The 25,696-nt window shown below is 39.5% G+C and overlaps 3 protein-coding genes across 8 annotated transcripts in view; 2 read left to right on the top strand and 1 right to left on the bottom strand.

Moving 5' to 3' along the window:
- The window catches only part of LOC125901260 (CAP-Gly domain-containing linker protein 4-like), a 47,365-nt gene extending 37,196 nt beyond the window's left edge, over positions 1-10,169 (bottom strand). For 3 of the 5 annotated variants that reach the window (XM_049596828.1, XM_049596830.1, XM_049596832.1), the window contains exons 1-6: positions 10,031-10,122; positions 4,531-4,698; positions 4,363-4,425; positions 3,073-3,204; positions 1,802-1,941; positions 1,189-1,282 (exon numbers count right to left, since the gene is read on the bottom strand). In XM_049596828.1, coding sequence (XP_049452785.1) covers positions 1,189-1,282; positions 1,802-1,941; positions 3,073-3,204; positions 4,363-4,402 — 406 coding nt within the window. In that variant the 5' untranslated portion in view covers positions 4,403-4,425; positions 4,531-4,698; positions 10,031-10,122. Of the gene's footprint in view, positions 1-1,188; positions 1,283-1,801; positions 1,942-3,072; positions 3,205-4,362; positions 4,487-4,530; positions 4,699-10,030 lie in introns of those variants that run through there. The other 2 variants (XM_049596831.1, XM_049596829.1) reach the window with 2 other exon arrangements.
- Positions 9,665-14,460, top strand: lg14h2orf50 (linkage group 14 C2orf50 homolog). Of its 2 annotated transcripts, XM_049596841.1 has the most exons (4): positions 9,665-9,798; positions 11,761-11,956; positions 12,128-12,167; positions 13,283-14,460. In XM_049596841.1, the coding sequence occupies exons 1-4, from the start codon at positions 9,792-9,794 to the stop codon at positions 13,478-13,480; spliced, it is 441 nt and encodes a 146-aa protein (XP_049452798.1). In that variant the 5' UTR covers positions 9,665-9,791; the 3' UTR covers positions 13,481-14,460. The 2 variants fall into 2 exon arrangements, with proteins under 2 accessions (XP_049452798.1, XP_049452797.1); XM_049596840.1 differs by lacking the exon at positions 9,665-9,798 and having other exon boundaries at positions 11,660-11,956.
- An 888-nt stretch (positions 14,461-15,348) lies between these two features.
- On the top strand, positions 15,349-25,401 carry slc66a3 (solute carrier family 66 member 3). The gene is made up of 7 exons (XM_049596839.1): positions 15,349-15,596; positions 17,921-18,003; positions 20,125-20,194; positions 20,332-20,389; positions 20,793-20,913; positions 23,841-23,882; positions 24,894-25,401. Exons 1-7 carry the CDS (start codon positions 15,451-15,453, stop codon positions 24,992-24,994), a joined length of 621 nt encoding a protein of 206 aa, XP_049452796.1. The 5' UTR covers positions 15,349-15,450; the 3' UTR covers positions 24,995-25,401.
- The last annotated feature ends 295 nt before the right edge of the window (positions 25,402-25,696 follow it).

Here is a 25,696-nt window from a genome sequence, read left to right as displayed (position 1 = left end):
CTAGGATTTTAACGATTCCGATTCCTTACCAATTCCTTAACAGTCCGATTCCTTACCGATTCCTCTTACCGATTCCTACATTATATTCATTATACTTGCTATACTTAAACAAGTATATAATAAACACAAATGCAATCATAAAATACAAAAACTTTATTCTAACTGTTGCACAGTACAATTAGATGAAAATACACATTTGTGTATGGTGTGTATTTCAGATTTAGAGCCTGTATCATCTCCCTGAGAATATGTAACAACAAAAAGTGATTCTCTGATTTCTACAGTAACACTATTACCTTAAATTAACCACAGCAATGTAATAAAAAATACTTATATGCATTCATGTTTGGCCACTGTTATTTACGTGACAACACCTGAACATAACACACACAGACACACTGGCTGTTTGCTTCTACTGCTCCCCTCGCTGGAAGCGGACCTCCCGCCGCCAGCCTCCGCCTTGATTAAACGCTGAAAATAAAATAAAAGAGGGAGACAGGTGTCTCCTATTTTATCTTATTTTGTTATATGTCTTCCCTCCCCTCGCTGGAAGCGTCGGACCTCCCGCCTCCCGCTCCCGTCTCAAACACGGAGGTCTCCCTCTCCGGAGCACCAACGGCACATGCCCAGCCTGTTAAATAGCCTGTAACCATGATAACTGTGTGACACAAAATCAGTGCTTTAGTGATTAGATAATGTCGGGCTCGGTCAGAAATGCACATGACAATCTAGGAACCGTTTGCAGGCACTGTTATGCCAAATGTGATGGAACCGGTTCCGGAACCGGAACTTTGGACCCGGTTCCAAAAAAGAACCGGATCCGGATCCCAACCCTAGTTTTGATATAGCTTGCTGTTGTTAAACAAGGTCCCCTATGAGTTCAACTCAGGAAGAATTTTCTCTGTTTTTGGATTCTTCGTTCACGGTGGAGACATGTGAGAAAACCATTTTTTTAATGAATTCAGTACAACATGGGGTGATTTATTGATATACAAGTAATCATTTGGGGATTGAAGTATTCGTTAAAGGAGAAATATGATGAATGGCAGAGCTAACCAGATCATACAGGATTCTGTTCAGTAGTCAGAGTAGCAAGATGAATTAACACAAAGACAAGACAGAGTACATGTGTATACACTTTCACAGTTCAGCTGAGAGTGTTTATTCAACACCCTTGTTGATACTTACCGATGCCTGGGGCCCCGGCCTTGCAGCAATAGTGCAGGAGGCTCATATCCGTGAGACCGTCTCGATCATTCACACCACAGCCTCTTTTTAGGATCTGTACAAAGACAAGATCTGCATTGTGTCACTAAGGACACTAAGGACCGCCAGTGTCACTGTGCAGAAATATTAAAGTGATACTCGGAGGGGGGGGGGGTGTCTGATGAATGACAAGTAAGCTGGGCCTCTCATAACTCTGCTCACCTTTAAATTTGGTTCAGAATTGTTGCGCAAACTGACATCGAAACGAGGCATTTATTTCTCAAGGGTAGCAGTTATTAAGTGAGAGTGAGAGAAAATAATCTCCTGCTTTTACCCTTGAGACAAGTGCTTCCCTGCACAATTTACTGCATTGCAGCTATTTTGTGTAACACTGCGTGGAGGTTTGGGGGTGGTTTGGCTGAGGTTTATTTTATTCTAAAGTATTCTAGTGTTTTCAGTTATTATAGTTTGTATCTAGCATCTTCTATTGACATGCGAATAATTCAAATAGTAGAGTTGTGAACAGTGACTTTTACACACAGAGAAGATTTTGTATCATAGTTCATAGACAATAAAAAATGCTGGATGGCGTCACCTCATTGCCGATGAGGTCGATGTTCTTCTGGACCTGGGGCACCCACTGCCTGAGGACAGCGAACAGCTCTGGTATGGTGGTGCTGGGATCCAGAAGAACCTCCTTGCACTGTGGCTCACTGGGGTCAAAGAAGGAGAACTCTGGAAGCGGTGAGATGACAAAAATGACAGACACACACTTTAATTGTTATGTAATTCACCATGAACCTTTCAGGTGGGAACTCAAAGCCTCGTTTTTCTTTTCACCAGTGTACGCACGTGAAGAGAGCATGAGTGAAACTCTGCAGCACAGACATACATTAACTTTCTGCAACACACCGCTCAATCGATTCAATCAAATTAGTAATCTTGGGAAATGCCCTTGCTGTGCTTGCAGAGGCGAATGAAATCAGATGTGACAGCGGATGGCATGCCGTGAACCAAATGAAGCATTAGAGAGCCCGACTGAGGCTGAAAACAAATAGGCTTGGCCTTTCACAGTGAATACCAACGCTTATAATTTAACCAGCATCAAACCTTTTGCTTTTGCCTTACTGACTGCATTACATATAAAAGAGGGTCAATTTGAGAGCCATTTGTGTGACTAATGACCACATGATTTCATTCATTAGATCCTGGGGATGAAAAACTGATTGTATGTCAGCACTCCATCTTATTACAATTGATGTACTGATTACCTGTTTAAAAACAAATCAATCATTTGTTAAGCTGTATACAAACACATTGGACTGCATGAGATAACAAAAACTAAAACTAAAATATTCACCTATTTAAAGATCTGAAAGTAATGTGTTATCTTTGTGTTAACTTAAGCCATCAAACTCTGTTTTAACCACTCACAATTAAAATGATGCTGTGATATGATTGTAATAATAAACGATGAGCAAGAAATAGATATCTGCCGTTATTAAACTGAAATCATCGGTCAGCACAGTTATTGAGTGCAGTTTCAGGACTTTGATATCTCACCCCGTCAGGATAATCATCATCATCATTGATTATTATTACCGCATGAATCTTGATTAGGCTCACATAGCCGTGGACTAATCAAACACTCAGCAATCATAACTCACTGATAAAGTTTTTAGTATGTCGTCAGCTGATCATTATTTTAACTGCATGGTCAAAAATGTTCCTAAATTCCAGTCATAGCCTTGAGCTGTTACAACCGCAGTCCATTAAGTACTGCAGTGAGCATGTTAATTCACCTGAAATGTCACACAGCTCCACTGCATGGATGTACCAAATGTGTGCATGTGTGTGGATCCTCACCACAGTCACTGGGCATGGGTGCGGAGGCCACCTGGTGGATAACCGGTCGCTGATGGGAGGAGGCCCAGCCCAGCACAGTGTGTCCCTCAACAGGCTCTGAAACATCCTCCTTTGTCATCTCCCCCTCAGGGCCTGTGGCAAGAACAATATTAGAAGACCTATTCTGAGACACAAGTTGGTCTAATTTTTACAAAGCAGTCAGAACCATCCCACTAAAACAGTGAGCTTCTCAATTTTCCTCTGAAGGGAGCCTACATAACTGTATATTACTCAGAAAATTGGGTCTGAATAAATCTCAAGGTGCATTATACTGGTTAGATAAAAATATATATAGGCAGTAATACATCACAGTGCCAACAACCTTAATAATGTTTATACTCATGTTAGTCCTCCCGTGATTCTGTAGTATATTGCAGCATCCAAGTGCAACACTGAAGTTGCAACTATCACACAGTACAGGACAATTAAAACTGCAATATTATCATAATGTGATGCTGTGCACATTTCATACAAAAGGAAGAGTGACATAGCCTACATACTGAGGTATAATGTGATTATGTGCAGTATGGCTATACATCTATACCTGTGTTTCTTAAATGAGGGTGTGGGTACCTGAGTTTTTTTTGTTTTTTTTTTTAAATGTGAATTGAAAAATCATTCATGCACAATTCCTAAAATAATCATACTAAAATAACTTCAATAAAATGTAAATGTAAGCTTGAAAAGCCACATTTTATATTCATTTTTTTTTTAAAAATGCAATCATCAATTTTCTAAACTGTCACTTGCAAAAGCACACGCAATAACATTCCCGTTTAGGTTTGTGGGTTCCTACCAAAAATGTTTTGCAATAGAACAGGGGGTACTTGGCTAAGAAAAACAAATTAATGGGAGTATATTAATGAATAATGCTTAAGAACAACAAATTTAAACTGTCAAACCAACAAGATCATCTGATATTTAGGCCTAAGGATAACAGACAAGAAAGTCTGCTTTTGAGTCAAAGAAAATTTCCACTGCCAAAACAACTAAGCTTGTGTGATGATTTTTAGTTTTTCTACAAACTTTAAAACACATATAGGTTTATGGTGAATATGTGCTTACCTAGCCTCATCTTGAAGCACTTTATAAATTACACTTCAGACATTATAAAAATGGAAAATACGAGGCTGGGAGGCTGGGCAGAAATATTAAGAGGTTGAACTACTGTACAAGCACAAACATACACATAGGCCTAGGCCTGGAAAGGCAACACTGAGCCTAAAAGCTTCCAAACCAACCAGCACTCACTGTCATCTTCTCCTTTATCCTCTTTCTTGTTGATCTCCATGAGAGCTTCCCAGTCCACCTAAGCTAAAATCAAGAGACACAGACTGGGTCCAGCAAAACATCTAACCAAGCTGCTTCTCAAAATAACCCAAGCAAGAACACAGACGGTCCCCCTCCTTCTAAATATACCTTGTGATCCCCCTCATTCCCAGGTCCAGTGGCTATTTACAGCCAGCTCTCACTCCTGACTTTCCCCAGCTGTAATGTCACTCTCACTTTCCAGTCCTGTGCATGGCTGACCCCGCTGCCACCTCATCTGACTAGTCAACCATAAGACCCACGATGTAGAGAATGTGTCTGCAGGGTGACAGTGCAAACAAACACAGCGTAAAAGGGCAGCAAAGTGGTTGTCGTGATTAGGACAACTGTCCTTCACTGTAAAGGCCAGTGTCCAATTCCCCTTGACGGCAAGCGCCCTGCTAAAGGCCTCACTGGCATGAGACTGAATCCCTACCAGCTCCAGAAGAGAGGTGTAGCTGAGCCTCACCTGGGACCTCTCCGCAGAAAGACATGTTTTCTGTATTCACTGCACCAGTACAATGGACCTTTTTCACAGCAGACATTTTGACTTGTGTCAGTAGAAAAAGCACAGGTGAAATTGATAACATTAAGGATGGCTGAGTTCCATTCAGTGTCCCAGTAAGCTAGTAACATTTAGCCAACATGGACAATACCAGGGTCTCCCCTAAGTGTAACGCAGCTGTCATTAGTGTCATTGAACACACCTGTGTTGCTCCTACTCTGACGTGTCAAAATGTCTGCCGTGAAAAAGGTCTATGGGGTTTCAATATGTTAAGAGAACTATGCATCACACTCTAGAAAATATTGCTAGAAGAGAAGAGCAATGGGGACAGTAATAGGCATTTTTCACAGGCTTGTCAATGTGAGAAAAGCAAAAGTGTTAATAATAACATAAATGATTGCTCTGTTCTATTAAGGTGACCTGGAGAGCCATGGCAGAATGACAGTGAGCCTGCTTGTACAATACCATGAAACTGAAACAGCTAAGTGGAACCAATCATCTTTTATTTTATCATTTACACCTGTGCTTTTCCTACTATGGCATGTCAAAATAGCTTCTATGAAATAAGCTGATTGTATTTCTCACTTCATAGCTAAATATTTGATTTACTCCGTCCTTGGGTAAAGGTCTACCAACCCAACAATACAGTGTTGTTGATGCTAAACAGTTTTAATTCCATTAATATTAAGTCCAGTTTGATTTCACATCATTATGGATTTTTTTAGAATGTAAAAGAAGAAACTGTTTCATGTTAAGAATCCACAAAATTTCAAGATTATATCATAAAAAATACATTAAATCAGGGTTATTATCACATGGCCTGATGAATAATTAATTTTAGCGACACTGGGATCATTACGTCATATATTGCAGTTTTATATGCAGTCAAAAATGTTTACATCACCCAGCCTTAATGTCCGAGACAATGATTTAAACATGTCTGTTACACTACTCAGGAACTAAAATTTGATAGCATAAAGCCTCAAGCAGAAAGGATTCATCGAATGACCTGCAGCAGCACATGTACTGACTAGATGTTTTCCATTTAGCCTTGCAGAACAAGGACTATAGGGAGATGTTAGAAGTGTTGTAATCGTTGACAATGCAGTCTCCATTTCTCTAAGAAAAACTGGAAAATACTTCAGAAGTGGTCACTAAGTACATGTACTATTTTACAGATGGTTATTGCTTGAAACATCATAAATCGCACACCAAGCTCAAACAAGACACAAGCATGAACTAGATTTCAGTATTTCTAATGCCTGGGCTGATCTATGTCAAACATGGAACATAAACTGTAATTTTAGTTTGTTCAACATCAACTTTGATGCTGCTGAAGAGTGAGCAGAGATATTCCAGATGCCTCTCTGAGGTCACTGTCCGTCTGTCTGTCTGTCTGGAGATTAGGACTTTGCAGTGTGACTTGGGACAATGGCCTACTTCTGCAATAAGCCTCTCCTTGTGTGCCTGACCCATGATGTCACCCTGCTCTCATTCTCAAAGCCAATGCAGAGACAATACTGTGACGTATTTCAAATGGATAACTCAAAACATTTTGGCACGTCCACTGCTTTGTGACTCCACACGTTAACTATACAGTTTGTTGTAGGATTGTGTCAGTGCATACATGTATTATCTTAGAACCATAGTTCACTATCAAGATACAATAGAAGATTAAAATGTGAAAACAAGCTATTAAAAAAAGAATACACTGAACTGTGAAGTCTTGGTTTTGTTTCAACATTTTGGAGCTGTTCATGTTCACTTAAAAGTCCGGTGTATAGGCATCTATAGACAGAAAAGGTAGCCTATAACTATGTTTTTATTTGTTTATAATCACCTGAAAATAAGAATTGTTGTGTTTTCGTTACCTTAGAATGAGCTGTTTAAGTCTACATACAGAGTGGGTCCTCTTCACGTGGATGTATAAAGATAACTGGATACAGCATTGGAGGGCCCCTGTTCATTCCTATGAAAGTATCTCAGTGGTGCACAGAGCCAAAAAAGCTTGATTTCCACAGCACAAATTACCCCGATTTTCTGCATTAAGGGGCCTGTTACACCCACAAACGTAACAACAGCCCACAAACGTAATAAACCACAAACGTAATACAAATCTGCAGCTTTGAATGTAATAATCCCTCAAATGTAATAAATTTCCCATTAAATCCGTATTAACAAGAGGCAGAATAAAATAAAATAAATCCAATTAAACAACATATTTGCTGCCACAGAGTAATTCTGAACTGACAAGGAAAGACCAGTGTGTGTGTGTGTGTGTGTTTCTGTAAGTTATTTCTAACTTACTCAGAACGCTGCTTTGTCACTTTCTGACCCGCCCCACCCGACCTGCGGGTTGCTTGTCAACACACGCATCACTATTGGCAGGTGTATAAGTAAACAAACAACAACAACCACAAAGATCATTATTCAGTCTCATATTACATTTGTGGGAAGTTATTACAGTTTAGATTTTCACCTTCCCACATATGTAATAATTTCCTTCAAATGTAACAGTTATTACATTTGCGGAAAATTGTGTGTTACGTTTGTAGTAGGCAGCTGCTATTAGTTTGTGGGAAATTTATAACATTTGAGGGATTATTACATTCAAAGCTGCAGATCTGTATTACATTTGTGGTTTATTACATTTGTGGGCTGTTATTATGGTTGTGGGTGTAACAGGGCCCATAGAGCAAGCGCACAGGAAACTTACAGTGCATGAGCAGCTAACTTCCAGTTTAACCATCCGCTAACTTGCATGGGGATAAAAACTGTTAAATCATGTAGCTCCTCAAGACTTTTAAAATGTTATTGGATGACAGAGATAAGTCTGAAAGTGAAATGAGTCATTTCTGGGGCAGGGTGACGCTCAAAAAAAATGTATCAACTGATTTACAGACGTCTCTTTTACGATGCAAGTCTATTGTAAAAAGTCTTTCTGGGCACCATGACATCACATGATGGACCTGGAAGTTGTAATTCCACATTTAGCCAGTATGTAAAATTAACTTCAAAGCCAGACACTGTTCCTGGGGGCTTACCTCTTCCACAAAGTCTGTCATGTTGTTCTACAGTCGACCAAGACAGGCCTTTTTCACAGGAGACATTTTGACTTGTCATAGTAGGGAGAGCACAGATGAAACTGATAACACTAACTGTAGTGACTTGATTTCTACCAAACAAAAAACCTACTGCTACCAAGACCTCAAACTGACGCGCCGTCTGAAGCGGCTCCATTGAATGAATCGGAGTCCATGCGGTTGCTCAAACATAGATCATTTATTTGCAACAACTGGTCCATTTAACAATATAGCCTTTGTCGACCTAAACACACTTACACCATTATAACTTGTAGGCTTATGTAAAACAAACAAAAGGCTCAAAGTTAGGCCACTAAACGGTGGTCAGAAAACTGTGTGCTTCTCCCGGTAAGCAGCACACCTGTAGAGTAATTAACTCTTCCTCTACTTGTACCTTCACAGACACCATTGTTTACACACCACCTACTGTGGAAACCAGTGACCCACACATTATTGGACACAGATAAAAAAAAAATGGCTCTAACACTAACAATGACTTTGTTCCATTAAGCTATTCTAGTGAGCCCGCGTGCACAATACCAAGGCTTCCCCAAAGTGGAATGCAGCTTTTCTTACTAAAGACACGTCAAAAAGTCTACAGGGAAAAAGGTCTATGGACAAATCAAACACTGGCTAAAAGCAGGGCCATTCATGTTGTTGCATCAGCCACCATAGTTCTCCAACAAGCTTGGCACATGAGAAGTTTCAGCTGGTTGCACTCTGCAACCTCACTGTTTATGGCCTACCACCACTACCTACAACTAGGTGTGACACTCCAACACAATGCTGGCATAAGTATAAAGCAGCAAGGCTAACAAACTATAAACCTCTGTGTAATCCTGTAATACATTAAACAGACTATTTGTAAATTCTGAGCATTTCCTCTATTCGACATTTACTTTTAGAAAGTGGCATTAATAGACCCCAATGCTGCTCACTGCAAAATGCCACTAAATTCTCCACGCTGGACCTTTAATAGACAGTTTCACAGGAGACGTTTTGACTTGTCATAGCAGGGAAAGCACAGGTGAAACAAATTTTGCTAATGATGGCTCAGGTCAAGTGTCCCAGTAAACCATGATAGTGAGCCAGCAGGCACAGTAAGAGGACCCTGAATGTAATGCAGTCAGTTTTAATGTTAGTTACGCCTGAGCTTTATCTGCTATGACGAGACAAAACATCAAGTGGAAAAAGGTCAATTGAATATCATAACCTCAGAGTACCTACACATGAATGGTCCAACGACGCAGGTGTTTCCACTTGTCCTAATTAGCCACCTCCTGCAACTCCCAACATAACGTTAGCTCCACCTTCGTTCAACCTGAGGAAGGGTCTTATCAGCCTGACTAATTTAAAACACCTGTGTGCATCCCACTTATTTACGACCTGATAACTTTTACTAGTTATTCACAAATAAATACACAAATATTGTTCCACTGTTGGGCTACCCATTCCCTTCATCAGCCCGAATTTAGCTAGGATTAACTAAATTAGGCTACTGTTACAGCTGAAGAGGTCGAGCTAACTTGCTCAGCAGTGACCACTCCCTCGCATCATAGCTTTGCAGCACTGAAGGCTGCTGAAGCCACATTAGCTTACCAAATGCCCTGACACTTATTTAACTGGTTTCTTATCAACTTCGGCTCTTAACACATCTGGTATTTCTCCTAACATTTTAGCCGTTGGAACTGTTAGCCGTTGCTAGCATATGTTGTTAAGCCGGCTCGTACTCAGAGAGCGTTAAGTTACAGTACACTGACGTTACATCGTATTTATTTCAGTCCATGCCTGGTAAATATAAGCAGCCACACATTTCATGTTCATGCACTGCGGGAAAAGTTGCCAAGTGAGATGAAGTGCCCTCTCTAATGTTCACTCATGTTAACGTTAGCTCCTCAGAGGTAATGTTATCTAGCACAGATACTGGGCCAAGCATACTGACAGATTAAAATGCACTTCACGACTCGAAATAGAAATAAATATCCTGTTTAGCTCTCGGTACACAAAAAAATATTTGTATTACCTTGGCCTTGCTGCTCGTTTCAATTCACTCATGGGGAAATGACAAGATAGTGATAAGTTAGCGGATTTAATTTCCGTCAATTCTCACTATGATTTAGCTACATAGCTAAGCACATCCGGTTTCAGCATTCAGATTTCAGAGTAAAAGTGTTTGTCGTGCTTTTCCGGTCTTCAAAATAAATGTAACAGATATATAGAAACTGATGAGAAGTTTCACAGCATTGTATTGTTTCGATGAAAATAACATTTTCGGATTAAATTTACTTTAAATATTTTAAAAATGTCCATATATTTGAAAATCCTGAAATATGTGGATTTTCTTCACAAGGAAACTATTTCTGTACAATTATATTACTTATTTTAATGGTTTAATTTTAATTGGACACATGATTTGTTCCACTGAATATGGACACTTACTTTGATGATACATTAATCTCTGAGAGCATGTGTACCCAAATAACCAACAGAAACTACTCACAGAAAATGCAATGTTATATTTGTAAGTATGTGGAACAGAGGTGGACTGCACATGGAGATACTTTAAAGTCCAACACCTACTATATCATTTACCACGGTCAGGGGGCACCAAGTTTACACACAGGGACATTACTCATCTTCCCATTCAGCAAATGGTCATTTCACAGGGTCAGTAGTGTGGGATGCTGGGCTGTAGACACTCAGTGCTATTTCATCAACCTGAAGAGCCCTCAGCATATACTTCTACCTCTATCTAAGACCTTGCACTTTGCTGGTTCAGATAAGTCCCAGTGGTTCAAGTTTGGGGCAGCTTAGAACCATTCATCCTTTCCTTAACACCAATCACTTTTTTCATCCTCTGCAAGAGCAGGTGTGTCAGCATGAGCGATGGAGGGAGAAACAAGCTGGTAGAGGTTGTTTTTTAGTGTTTGTTAGTGGTGGAAATAGCTTTTCAAATGATGGAATTAAGAACTCTTGGACATTAAAAAGAAAAATAGTTGATAGCATGCACAATGTGCTTCCAAATATTAAACAAATAGGCTGATATCACAAGTCATAGGCTAAACAATGCAACATAGCCTTCCATCTTTGTTGCAAGCTATAGAAGCAGTAGTGTATTGTAATGATCTTGATTAAATTTATGTTGAGCATGTTTTGCCTAAATTCATTGTGTTTGGAGGACGAAAATCAGTTTCCCACTTGATGTAATGGTAGGCTAAATACATATATGTAAATGTATTTTTACTGGGGGAAAAAAGTTGCACAACAACTGTGCAACTCTTATGGACATACAGTGTCTGTATAGGTGGTATACAGTGTCTGTATAGGTGGTATATATAGTGTAGCCTGTATAGTGTTTATGTTATTTTTTAATTATATTTCATCTACTTTGTATTTTTATCGTATAGGCTGCTTATCTTATCACTCAATCACTTTTTATTCTTGCTTGTGACTCTTAAGTTGCTGTAACGTGTGAATTTCCTCTTTAAGGGATTAATAAACTCTTATCTTAAATGTGGTTGAGATGTAGGCCTACTTACACTTAGCCTATGTTAATTAGGTCCTGTTTACATTTTATTGTGAAGTAGCCTCCTGTGTGCCCCCTGCTCGCCGTTTCCATGGAAACACAAACAAACCGGCTTCAGTACAGGCAGTGATTTTTCTTCACATACTCCGCTTACCTGACGGTAAACCACGATTTCAACCGAGCTACCAAAATGGACTTGAACAATGTCAGGCGCGTATCCTCTGCAGGTTACCGGTTACCGGAGCGAGCCAACGGGACCAGGCCGATAACGACCCGGCAGCCGGCAGCAGCGGCGGACAGGACGCGCCAAGCCAAAGGAGACGCGGTGTCTCCGGAGCTGAATCCAGACAGGAGGGATCCTGTTAAACAGGACCAAGTGTGGAAAGAGATGGTGTGGAGTGAGAGGAGAGGAGTGCGGGAATGGTGAGTGTGACACTGGATAATCTAACTGTTCTGGCTGGGGAGGATAAGACTTTATTTCTGTGATGGTGATTACAAGCTAAAATCTTGGAGTGTAGTGAAGTTATGGCAGGTTATATTAGTTTATAGATCACTGAAGCTTAACAGACTTAACCAATACACCATGGTCCACAGGGAGAAGAACTGGAACTTCCTCAGGAACTATGATCAGATGGTAAGACTAAACGTATGTGCAAATTTCACAAATGTTGTTGTGACTCCTGTGAAGTGAATACATCTCTTCTAAACACATTTTCTTGTGCAATATCCCTGAATAGCCTATATTTACATGAATATGCTCAAATATCTTTAATGATGTCTCACTAACAGCCTGACAGTCACACTAAAACGTGCACGGAAGATATGAAAAATACTGCCTATTCTTGCATAGACTTAGATTTTGCGGGGATGCAGGGGGCATGTTCCCCCCAGTATTTCAAATGTGCATTTGTTCCCCTCAATAAAAACATGAAGGTTGCAGAAAACTTTTATTTTGACATAATTAAGGACATTACCACCTTAAAATGATGAACAAAAGGCACAAAATTGTGCAGAAAAATTCACCAGGATGCAGGAAATTATTTAAAATTCAAAATTTGAGGGGTCCAGCACTCTCTCTATCCAACGTTGGGATGTGGCTGTCTTTTGTACTGTTTTTGGTTTGGGTACCTCCCTCAAATTTTGAGTTTCAAACAATTTCCTGCATCCTGGTGATTTTTTCTGCACAATTTTGTGCCTTTTGTTCATCATTTTAGGGCGGAAATGTCCTTAATTATGTCAAAATAAAAGTTTTGTGCAACTTTCATGTCATGAAGGAAGAATCATGTGGCTTGAAACTTTACTCTGCATTAAAATCCTTCTAATTGGGAGCTACTTGGGGGTGTGGACTTATTTGTTTTTTACTTTGCTGGAGGTACCCAAGCCCCACATTTCACATATGTCCTCCTTTTATGTTGTAGTGACACCTATGCCCTCGTGTCTTTTTTCTACAGCACAATATTTAACTTTTTGACCATAAAAACTGACCAATGATGCGAAAAAGTTTGCATCACTGGTTGTTTATTTTCATTTAGAGTCACTCCTTGTAAATTCTTTGAACATCAAAATTAAGTAAACATGTTTAAATACTCAGTAGAATATAATAGATGACAGTATTGTAAAAAAGCATCCTATGTAGTAACCGATTACAGATAGCTAAGTCGTATTTGTCCCTGATGAATTGAACGTCAGCTTCATCTGTAGGCCATTATACAGGTGAATGTGTCTATGTGACCCCTTGTGTGTTTGTAGGGCCAGCTGAAGTCAGAGGAGCCTTTACCCAGCTACGTGTCGCTCTTCTCTGACCGCGTCCCCAACACCACCAACCAGATGTTTGGCAGCAGACTGTCCACTCAGCTGGGGAGTGATCTGGTCAGACTGGACAGGCTGTTACTCTGGTCTGGAGGCAATCACAAGCGCAAGCTGGATCCAGAGATGCTGCCCTGCTAGACAGCTCTGAAGATGAGCCACTTGTCATCAAGACCTCTGCACATCAGGGTTTTCTTTTTGGGAATCTACAGACTGCATTGTCTTTATGTGGAGCTTCGATGATTATAAGTTTGGCATGGTGTGGCACTCATCATAGCTCAGCCTAAGTGAGTTTAGATTCCATGTTATTTTTCTTTTTTGATCATTTCACTGGTGATACAGACATATGAAGCCATATCAGTGAGGGAGTCAGGATTAACAAGAGAACAATGTTTTCTCTCATACATCTGCTAATTCTTCAAATATTTGATTATTTCATATTGTACTTTATGTCCAGAAATGTAGTCTTTTGTTTGGGTACTTCTTAGCGGCAGAAAAGGTTACATGCAAGAGTAGACTATAGAGTTAATGTAGAAGACGATAAAGACAAGTGAGAAGAGAAGACACCAGCAGATCAGATTCATGTCATCCGAGCTCCGTCAGGTGTTTAATCAGATACTTGATAATCTAACAAGATACCTGATCAAATTTGGATGAGAGAAAGGTTGTATCACCACTTCATTTCTTTGTGCACTCAAATTGAGCTGCACAGACAAACAAAAAAACTTTAGCATACAGTTTAAAAGCAGCTCCTTACTTACCCATGCTGCAGGAATAAGTCTATATCTTATATCTTATTTTTGGTGTTAAATTGGTTTATTTTTTTAAAATGAAATGTTTAAAATAGCTGTTACATATTGTCAAATGTTTACCAGGACCTCTAAGCCATTGTTCCACGGTGGAGGAATTACATCAATTTATTTTTGTGTGATTTTCACAATGATGTAGCTTACACTTGTCTGCACTTTATGTGAGCAGCAGCATATCTCAGGTTGTTGTAGCCTACTGTAGCAGCTCTAAAAGGCCATTCTGTATATTGTTAAGTCATCATAAATCACTGCCCCTTTGGTCTAAATTTAAATCAAAATGTTGGTCCCCAGTTTATTTGAGAAATCTGTACAATCTGGAAGTTAATGTCTTATTGCAATAAAGATTTTGCATTTTAAAGTTTGTGTGTGCTTAACTGATTTTGTTATATTTATAGTATTAAATAATATGTCATGTTAAATCAGTACAGAAAATATGATGAAATTAACAGGTGTAAATTTCTAGGGGGGCGCTGCAGACATTCCCCCCTCAATATTTAGAACATGTGCATTTGTCTCTCCAATAAAAACATGAAAACTAGCAGAGAACTTTTCCTTTGACAAAATTAAAGGCACTTACACCATATATTGATGCAGAAAATACACAATAAGGTGCAATATAATCCACCAGAACACAGGAAATTGATTGTTTGATGCTCAAAACATTCTGGGAGAGGTCCCCCAAAACCCATTGTTTCATACTGTATGTGCCCCTGCTTAGAGTATTTGAGTAATAGTGCCTCAGTGGTTTCCATCATGTGACAGCACAACAGACTGAGGACTTTTGTCCTAGACTGTTGAAATGCAGACTCGCTGAAACGAGAGGACAGGAAGAGGACACACCACGGTAAGTTTTGAAATGAGTTAACTGAGTAACTTGTGAGCACAACGAGCCAATCAGCTTTCAGTGTATGTATGCGGAAGTGGGAAAGGATGCCGGCTGACGTGAGAAACCGCCAAGTTCACAGAGTTATAAAGAAAATCGAACATCTTAGCCTTCAAAATAAAAGTCTTCGTATCTTTCTTTGGATACAATTTAGACAAAGCAACTCTTTTTAGAGTTGCAGTAATTTGAAATTTAATTTGATTAGATTTCTTATTTTTAGAACTACATATTCCACGACACTATTTGAAAATAAGCGTCACTTTCTATTATTTTGAAAGTTTAAAACGGAAAGCTTCACTAAATTCATCCATCTTGACACTGGTGACAGCGCAGCAGCATCTGGCTTCTACATTTAGCAAAATCCTGTCAGACCTAACAATTTAAAGCTCACCATTTGTCATCTCCATCAGTAATAAACAATGCCGGTCGACACATTGCTACATGCCGCTAATTTCAGCACCCTGTTTGTGTGCATGGTGCTGAAGTTCCCGCAGATTTTTACACTGATGCGAGCGAAATCCACGGCTGGAGTCAGCCTCAACAGTCTCCTCCTCGAGCTGATCGGGTATGTGAGTTTTAAATACTGTTATCGATCTGTGAACTTGTGTAGAAAGACAACGGGAACAGTGTGATAAAGTATGCAGTGCATTACTTACGATTATGCAACTCTGGTGTAATGATGTTGTCTTCCATTTCGTCACCGGGAACACCTCGGGTGGGGAGGACCCTAGCTCCAAACTCCATTTAAAATGTTTGCAGTTTATTACGGTCTTGCTTAGAGGTGAATGTGCGACTATCTTTAAACTCAGTTTAAACCTGCTATTGAATTACTAATATGTAATGGTCAGTTCGGCATACTTTTGAACTACCTCTACATGTTTTATTTAAATAAAATGTTATAAAACCTATATTATTGCTCAACCATCCTCACTGCCCCACTGTTTGCCTTTGGTGGGGGAAATGAAGGAAATGCACGAGCACATCCTCATACATAGTGATTATTTGGTGCAAGCACGAGGATGTAAAGCCAGTTTCCTTTCTAGATTAAGAGTAAACTAGAGGATGCACAGTAGAGATTGTCTCCAGGTGGATCCCTGACCGAGTTTTGAGGCACACAGCTGAAAAGCTTTCTAATACAAAAACCTAATCCCACTGTGAAGGCTTAACACTAAACTGTGGTTTCTTCACAGAGCTGAGGATTTTGGGCAAGGACATGTAGCCTCAATTAGGTGTGTGTATCCTAACATCTGTGTGAAGGAGTGTGACATCTGAGGATAAATCAGTGCAGTGAGCTGGTTCTTGTGTCTGAACAGGAAGTATTGACACAAGCAAAGCTAGGAATAACTCTGCCTCTAAATTTACAGTCAGTATTACATGTTGGGTTCGAGGAGATATTGCCAAATTATTTTTGATTTTTGTGGCTTTTATAAAAGTTCTTTTCGGATCTTGTTTAATTTTGGGTCTGTAAGGATGTATAGTTTCTCAATGTCTCTCCCTGGTGTCTGGCAGTAGCTGCACTGTTCCACATGTCTCCACTGTGCTGGTGAGCGATAGCCTGCTGTCACTGTGCATGCTACTGTGAAATAGCCAAGCCGTAAAGCTGCACTAGGTGTGATTGTCAGGTAAAAAATCAAAGCCATTTAACAAATATATTCATCATTCCAATTGCTAAGGGATCTCCGGTGTTGCCGTGGTTGCTGTTGGGAAAAACCAATATTTACACAGCACATGACCACATCTCAAGGTGCAATACATAATATTTTATTGCTCCGTGGTAAACTATACAATGCCTTGATTAAACTGTATCTGCGGGTACTGATTACGTGATAACTCTAATAGCTGCGAAGATTTCTGAGTTTTAAAACTACTTTCCAGCCTGTCTCAGAACAAATGTAGCTCCAACCTTTTTGCATATAAAAATATATTTGCTCCTCATGTTAGTTTCAAGCCACTGTAAGTTGTTCATCTGATGATGTGCCATAACCTTGTTCAGATAGACGCTGAATAAAATCACTTAGTGGCACTTGATGTAAATGTGAAATTAAATGTTTCATCAAGTGCAGTCAGCAAGAGATCTTTTGTTCTGTGTGGAGAAAAGCCTTGTGCAGCTTTAACTTGAATTTCCTTTTGATTGTTTATCATCATGGCAACTTCATGTCACATCAGTGCCTCAGCCAACATTGTGTCACGATACAGGGGTTACCAGTCAATACATTTCGATATATTGTGATACTGTAAGCAAGATGGTGTATTTGAGGGGTTTTTTTTATCTAATTTTAGGAAAACTGTCATAGTGTGAGGGACACATCACCATGTTCATAAAAAATTGTACTTGTTTATGCATCAGAGCAGTGGGATCTGCATATGTATTTGCAGATCACTGGCACCACTACTGGGGCGGCAGTAGCTCAGTCCATAGGGACTTAGGTTGGGAACTGGAGAGTCCCCGATCCAAGTCTTCGTCTGGACCAAATATGGAGCATGGACTGGTAGCTGGGGAGGTGCCAGTTCGCCTCCTAGGCACTGCTACCCTTGAGCAAGGCACTGAACCCCCAACTGCTTGGGGAGCCTGTACAAGGCAGTCCCCTCACTCTGACATCTCTCCATTTAATGCATGTATCAGTCGTATTTGTGCATGTGTGTGTATTTCGGGCTTGTGTGTGTATGACAACAGAGTGAAAAAATTGGATACCCGCTAGGGGATTAATAAAATATATGTTATATAACTGAAGGCTGAGTTTGTTGAGTTCTTTCCCATACCATCAGGCTTTGAGTGATTTGTTTTTTGCCACTCACCCAGTCGCTGCCTCATTTGCTCTTGAACATTGCTTCAGTGTTTCATTTTACATTATAATACAGTGTAATAACCTGACACCTTCTGCTCAACAGGTTCATTGTTTTTGTAACATACCAGATGTACTATGACTACCCACCTCCAACATACCTGGAATATCCAATCCTCATCGCTCAAGGTGAGTTGTCTGAAGTTACATGATATCCTTTTAAAAGGTGTCATGTGTTTAAATTTGTAGGCAAATAACATTTTAAATGTCTTCTTCTTCTAACCGCTTCATCCTCTTGAGGGTCGCGGGGGGGCTGGAGCCTATCCCAGCTACATCGGGCGAGAGGCAGGGTACACCCTGGACAGGTCGCCAGACTATCGCAGGGCTGACACATAGAGACAAACAACCATTCACGCTCACATTCACACCTACGGACAATTTAGAGTCTCCAATTAACCTAGTCCCCAAATCTGCATGTCTTTGGACTGTGGGAGGAAGCCGGAGTGCCCGGAGAGAACCCACGCTGACACGGGGAGAACATGCAAACTCCGCACAGAAGGGCTCCCACGCCCGGGATCGAACCGGCAACCCTCTTGCTGTGAGGCGAGAGTGCTAACCACCACACCACCGTGCCGCCCACATTTTAAATGTATGTGATAAATATAGGCTATTACAAGGCTGTACTAAGTAGTTCAAAAATTTGTTCATCACGCTGACATTCAAATTATTAATCAACATATGAATGCTGGGCAGGTCTATTCATTCTATTTAAACACGGTATTTCTGCACAGTCGCAGAAAAAGATTAGGCTGCACTAACTCTGCATTCATGTGGTGTCGGAAGAATTGGAAAAATTAGTGCCCAACTTGGAAAATTTACATGAAAGCCCCTTAAGTCGGAAGAACAACTAGGAAAGTTGGCAAAAACTTTGGTACAGGAGTTGCAAAGTTGATGCAGAAACATAGTGGACAAGAGTAAATAATCTTTCTATTAACTCACATGTTACATGTCAATTTTTTGCCCACATGTAATTTGTAACATGGGATTAACTGTTAGGTACAGACCTGGATTCGTTAGGAAAATTATTTATTAGCATTAGTCAGATAAAGCAACATTTGAATAGTTCTAGTGGATGTAAAGGTGCAGCAACAAGTCTGGGACAAAACCACTTTCTAATATAAAGCTTCAAACTGTTATAGATGCGTTGTTTAAATGCTCTGAGCAATAAAATACAATACATCTTCTTTGTAGCCTCCATTTTGTTTCCATGTGACGACATAAAGCTTGTGAACACACCAAAATCCTAAGAATGACTTCACAACTGAAGAAATGGTGTTCTCTGAGGAGCACGTGAATGCAGCATAATACTGTTAGTAGGCTTATCATACAATTTATAGAATTAGAATCTCCATGGTGGCTGCGTAGGATTGTGTCTGACTCATTTGATCCAAAGATTTCCAGTAACTCCACAGCATTGAAACATCCAATAGACAAAATTTATTGAAAAACTGTTTGCTCTCCTGCTTGCTGCACACAAAGGGAGGCAGTCTAGCAGCAATCTAACAGCAACATGAATTACATTTATTCATTAAAAAAAGGTCATTTAATAAAGAAGACTAATTTAATCCGATGAATCGCTTTATTCAAATTGAAAGGAGTTTTTTTTAGGCTGATGACATCATAGAATATGATGCCAGACATTCAAGGTTCATTCGAAAACCTCAGTAGAATCTTCAGATCTAAGAAAAAAGTGACATTCAGTACAGCTGTTACAGATTGTATTTATCTTAAACACGTAATTCTTAGATTTTCTGTAATATGTCTCTCTGTTTGGACTAGACTTTGTCTGGTGAAATAATTAAATTAAGAGCTCAGACACATGAACTTATCTTGTCATGGCAACAAGGGTCTGACAGAAAATCAATACATCATCCTCATGATTGACATGGGCTGGAGCTGATGTCATGTAAAAAAATTCTACTACCACAGTAATCATGTGTTGTGTGGGAACAAATGACTTGACATGGTCTTAATTTAAAGAGGCATTGAACTGACTATGACCTTTATTGATCTCCATTAGTAACTAGCACTGTACTTGAGTCTCCAGAGCAGCCCATAGAGGCCTGTTACTGATGTCTTAACAATGTAGGTCTCAGATATGTTATGTGTCTGTAGACCAAGTCTGTAAGCCAGAGATGTTAGTGTCTGGGTGAGTTAAACTGACAGTAAGAGCTGTCAGAGCTCCTTGAAATCAAACTCAGTGCTGTGAAACATGCAGCCCATGTGTTATAACCTTCCCTTTGTCCTCAGATGCCTTCCTCCTGCTCCTGATTCTTCACTATAACGGCAGCCTGCGGCAGAGCCTCATCTACACCTTGCTGTATCCTTTCATCACTTTCAAATAGCCCCGCATGGGAAAGTGTTCATCCAGTGCTGAAGACAATCAATGACCCGTCAGCCTCTGTCGATACCTCTTACAGTATGTCACGTGTTATTGCCTTAACCTAATGTGTTCAGGTTTGTCGGAGGTTGGAGGCTCCTCACTGTGGAGAAGTGGATCATCGATCTGGCTATGGTAATAAATCAGTTCAACATCAATCATAAGTCACAGCATGTCACAAAGTAAGCAAAGAGATGGCACGTCATCAGTCAGGAGTAATGAGGTGGAGCTCTAAACAGAAAGTTATCCAGACCTCATTGCACCTGGTGCGTCTCAGGAAGACACCCAGACCTTATAAATGCCAAATGGTCGTGCTGGTTAATGAGATAAATGTGTCTGAATGTGTATTTGCATATAAATAGGTGAGCGCAGTGATCCTGCAACTGTTTCCCTAAAAGTTTGAGTTGTCGCAGGTTACAGAGAATATCTGAAACTTTTAAGCTGAGCTGTAGAGTTTCACAGGTCATGATGTTACATGAACACAGAGAAACACTGGAGACTAAATGTGTATTCAGTCTGACTTCCACTGTCTTCTCAGAGCTTGTGCACATTCATCAGTGCGGCCAGTAAATTTGCCCAGCTGCAGTGCCTGTGGAGGTCGAAAGACGCTGGACAGGTTAGCGCCCTCACTTGGGCCATGGCTACTTACACATGTATGGGTGAGTATCACATACAGGGCATGAGAACAAAGCAGTCCTGGATGTTGCACTCTAACCTTCCCAATACTGTTACTTTAGAACAGGAACAACTTAGAAATATCTAGACCAAACTTTTAACGGAAATACACACCAAAAATGAAAAAAAAAAAAAATATATATATATATATATATATATCCAGTACAGGCCAAAAGTTTGGACACACCTTCTCATTCAATGCGTTTTCTTTATTTTCATGACTATTTACATTGTAGATTCTCACTGAAGGCATCAAAACTATGAATGAACACATGTGGAGTTATGTACTTAACAAAAAAAGGTGAAATAACTGAAAACATGTTTTATATTCTAGTTTCTTCAAAATAACCACCCTTTGCTCTGATTACTGCTTTGCACACTCTTGGCATTCTCTCCATGAGCTTCAAGAGGTAGTCACCTGAAATGGTTTCCACTTCACAGGTGTGCCTTATCAGGGTTAATTAGTGGAATTTCTTGCTTTATCAATGGGGTTGGGACCATCAGTTGTGTTGTGCAGAAGTCAGGTTAATACACAGCCGACAGCCCTATTGGACAACTGTTAAAATTCATATTATGGCAAGAACCAATCAGCTAACTAAAGAAAAACAAGTGGCCATCATTACTTTAAGAAATGAAGGTCAGTCAGTCTGGAAAATTGCAAAAACTTTAAATGTGTCCCCAAGTGGAGTCGCAAAAACCATCAAGCGCTACAAGGAAACTGGCACACATGAGGACCGACCCAGGAAAGGAAGACCAAGAGTCACCTCTGCTTCTGAGGATAAGTTCATCCGAGTCACCAGCCTCAGAAATGGCAAGTTAACAGCAGCTCAGATCAGAGACCAGATGAATGCCACACAGAGTTCTAGCAGCAGACCCATCTCTAGAACAACTGTTAAGAGGAGACTGCGCGAATCAGGCCTTCATGGTCAAATAGCTGCTAGGAAACCACTGCTAAGGAGAGGCAACAAGCAGAAGAGATTTGTTTGGGCCAAGAAACACAAGGAATGGACATTAGACCAGTGGAAATCTGTGCTTTGGTCTGATGAGTCCAAATTTGAGATCTTTGGTTCCAACCGCCGTGTCTTTGTGAGACGCAGAAAAGGTGATAACTAACTCCACATGTGTTCATTCATAGTTTTGATGCCTTCAGTGAGAATCTACAATGTAAATAGTCATGAAAATAAAGAAAACGCACTGAATGAGAAGGTGTGTCCAAACTTTTGGCCTGTACTGTGTGTATATATATACACATATATATATATATATATATATATATATATATATATATATATCTATATATATATATATATATATATATATATATATATATATATATATATATATATATATATATGTGTGTGTGTATGTGTGTATATATATATATAGGCTAGCCAGCAAGTTGTAGTTTAATGGTGCAGACTCATTGCATCATCTAAATGCCCAAAAACATGTTTTTTGTTTTTTGTTTTGTTTTTTAATGGGGTTTGTCGTAGTCTGTTCCCCCCGTTGAATAGCAATTCTCTCCTGTGTTAAATTTGAGTTGAAGGGGATTTATGGTTGTGCGTAGACCCTATGCACGTAGCCTACACACTTCGCCTTCACCGTGGTGACCATTTTAACTTGTGCTGTCGTGTGTCTGTCACTCTGCAGTTACACCTCCACAACACTAGTTGGCGGTGGAGGTTTCTATTAAGTGCTGTAAAGTTTAGTTGATTCAAAACACATCTTAAACACACATTGAATATGGCTGAACAAGTACACAAATTGGCTTCATTATAACTCGCAGCATTCACAGACAAACACTTGTCTTTATCTGGACACATTTTCTCTACAACTCACAAGATTCACCGACAAAATCACTACCACTACACTAAACACATTTTCCAAACAAATATAACATGCTAACATTACTAGCACAAGCCTATGGCATTTTACATTGTATAAATTAGCCTAGCATCTAGCGATCTTCTCCTTGTCTAATATAAAACCAGGGACAACAGGTTACGTAGGTTATGGCGTAGGCTCTACGATGACGCAGAAGTATAAATTAACTTTTACGCATCGCGCCACCATTTTTTAATTTATTTTAACATTTTATTTTATGTCTATTTTAATATCAAATGTTGTTGTTTTTATAAGCTGCTGGACAGCTTAATTTCCCTTCGGGGATGAATTAAGTTTTTTCTATTTAACATTTAAGACATGCAATCTGAATTGAAGGCAACTTATTACTTTTCAAGACCATTTGTTAATTAATGTTTATTAAAGGTATTTTAAGACTTTTTAAGGACCCACAGCCACCCTGTGGTGAAACACAACAGTAGGTGGATGAGGTGAAAGATAAGATAGTGATAAATCTCTGTGGGATCAATTGTTATTATATTTAAAATACTGATTACAGCAGGTTTAAATGCCAAGACAGCAGGTTTTGAAAGCTTGTGATCACTGTGCGGTCACTAAAACTCATACTGATAATAACAAAGTCATGTATGGACCACGCAATAAGTAGCACATTGATAATAAACCTATTTGAGTTATACCTTTGGAGCGTGTCTCAGAATCAGTTAATTCAGGTTAATGTAGTCTAAATACCCAGAGTAGTCTGGGATACAATAAATACAGCTTGTTTCAGAAAGGTCGATCTCCACTTTTTAAATAAATATCACCCTCTTGTCAGTCTAACCCTCGTGTTCAGCATTTCTAATAAATTCATTAATGCGTAACCAATTTCTGGGACTATTTCTTTTCCCCACAGTGCTGTTACTGCAATGTTCCTGTTCATGAATATGTATAATGCTATTTACTCTGCTCCTCATTTAATAAATTAGAAATTCCACGCTTCATTAATTAAATATTAGATGTTCTCTTTGATAATGAGGATGTCTTTAACTGGGCTTCCTCTTTGTTTCAGCGCGGATTTACACCACCACAGTGACAACCGGAGACACGCAGGGTAAGTCAACCTGAATTACAAATGACAGTGGGATGTGTGGTGTCCCACAAGTGGAATTTCCATAAGATAGTAGCTTCTGGTTGCTCATATAGTATCTGTGTCTTTAAAGGCTAATTTGGGATGAGGTTTGTATATTTCAGGTTTACAAGGGAGAAAATGCAGTACACATGTGGTGTGAAATATGAAATAGAACCTGCTATCATAATTTCTTAGTTTGGAAAGAGAGTTTTCCATTTGACACCAAAGCATGGATGGATTATGAGACAATGGGCCCCTGGGCACAGACATATAAAAGGCATCCAACGAAAGAGCGAGACAGCCAGGATTAATGGGGATATAAATAGTTTTCTTTTTGTAGCTGTTTTGTGTCTCTTTGTGGCCATTTTGCATGTCTTTGAGGCTGTTTTGTGTTTCTGTTTATGTCTCTTTGTGACCATTTTGTGTCTGTTTTACAACTATTTGTGTTAGATTTGTGTCTCTGAGGTTGTGTCTCTTTATTGCCCTTTTGTATCTCCTTGTAGTCACTTTGTGTGTCTTTAGAGCTGTTATGTGTCTCTTTGTGGCCATTTTGCATCTCTTTGAGGCTGTTTTATGTGTCTTTGTACCCGTTTTACATCCATTTGTGGTTGTTTTGTGTCTGAGGCAGTTTTGTGTCTCTCTGTTGCCATTTTGTCTCTTTGTAGCTGTTTTCTGTCTCTGCTGTCATTTTGCCATTTTGGATGTCTTTGTAGATGTCTTGCACCTCTTCGTAGTCAATTTGTGTCTCTTTGAGGCCATTATGTGTCTCTTTGTGGATGTTTTGTGGCCATTGTGTCAGCTTTTGTCTTTGGGGCTATTGTCAGCTCTTGGCACACCAAGGGACATTCACTTTAGCACCTTTTAACTTGCACATCCTCAGCTCATTGTTTTGTGATGCCAAAAAAAGTTTCTTGATGTAAGTGTGACTGAATCTTTATAAAGTTTTTAAGCATAAGTATGTTAAATATAATATAATCTCTCTCTTTGTCACAGTTCTGGTGCGTTTCATTGCCATGACTTCGCTCAACATGTGGGTGCTGCTCACTGTGCTCTATTACCAGAGAAACGGCGGCAGATCCAAGAAAGAGGACTAAGCTTTAAATCTGCAGTTCACTCCCATGTCTTCCGGCTCTGTTTCAGCAGGGATTACTGGGTTACTCTGGACACAGTCAGGGCTGAAACACAAAACTGATGAGTAACAACGGTTATGTTAGCAGCTTTTGTAATACTGACACATAAAAAGTGCTTTTTGTAATGTTTTTACCTCAGTATTGAACCCACACACCTTTTTTTTATATAACATTCCAGTGACTGATAATCTGCTGCGTGTAGCGACAGCAGAGACCAATGTTTTTTCATACTGTATGTGACAAAATGTAGTCCTGTAGATAGGACAGCACAAGCCAAGTGTAAGCGAGATCTTCTTCCTCAGGATTTGAAATACTGTATTTTGAAAAGCTTTTCTTAACTATTTTAATAAAGCAAACATTACAGCTTCTTACACAGCTTTGATTTCAGTGTCATGCATTGAAAACACACCCAGAAAATCAGCAAAGTTGTTGTGCACATGTACAGAATTAAAGCTTCCAACACATTTCCTTTGAAGGCAGAAAAATAATCCGAAACCAAAAGGCACATCCATGTCTTTATTGTTGAAGTAGTTATTATTATAGAGCTGTTTGGTAGCAAACATGCAATCTGGATGTAGAGCCCTTAAATACAAAGTGGACAAGGCTGTATAAATAATATAATGTGCACTGTATGGCATGTAAAATATATACTGTGTATATTTATAT

The sequence above is a fragment of the Epinephelus fuscoguttatus genome, linkage group LG14, assembly GCF_011397635.1.
Source record: "Epinephelus fuscoguttatus linkage group LG14, E.fuscoguttatus.final_Chr_v1".
Lineage (NCBI taxonomy): Eukaryota > Metazoa > Chordata > Actinopteri > Perciformes > Serranidae > Epinephelus > Epinephelus fuscoguttatus.
Note: the sequence above shows the minus strand (reverse complement) of the source record. Positions and strands in the feature narration are given on the sequence as shown.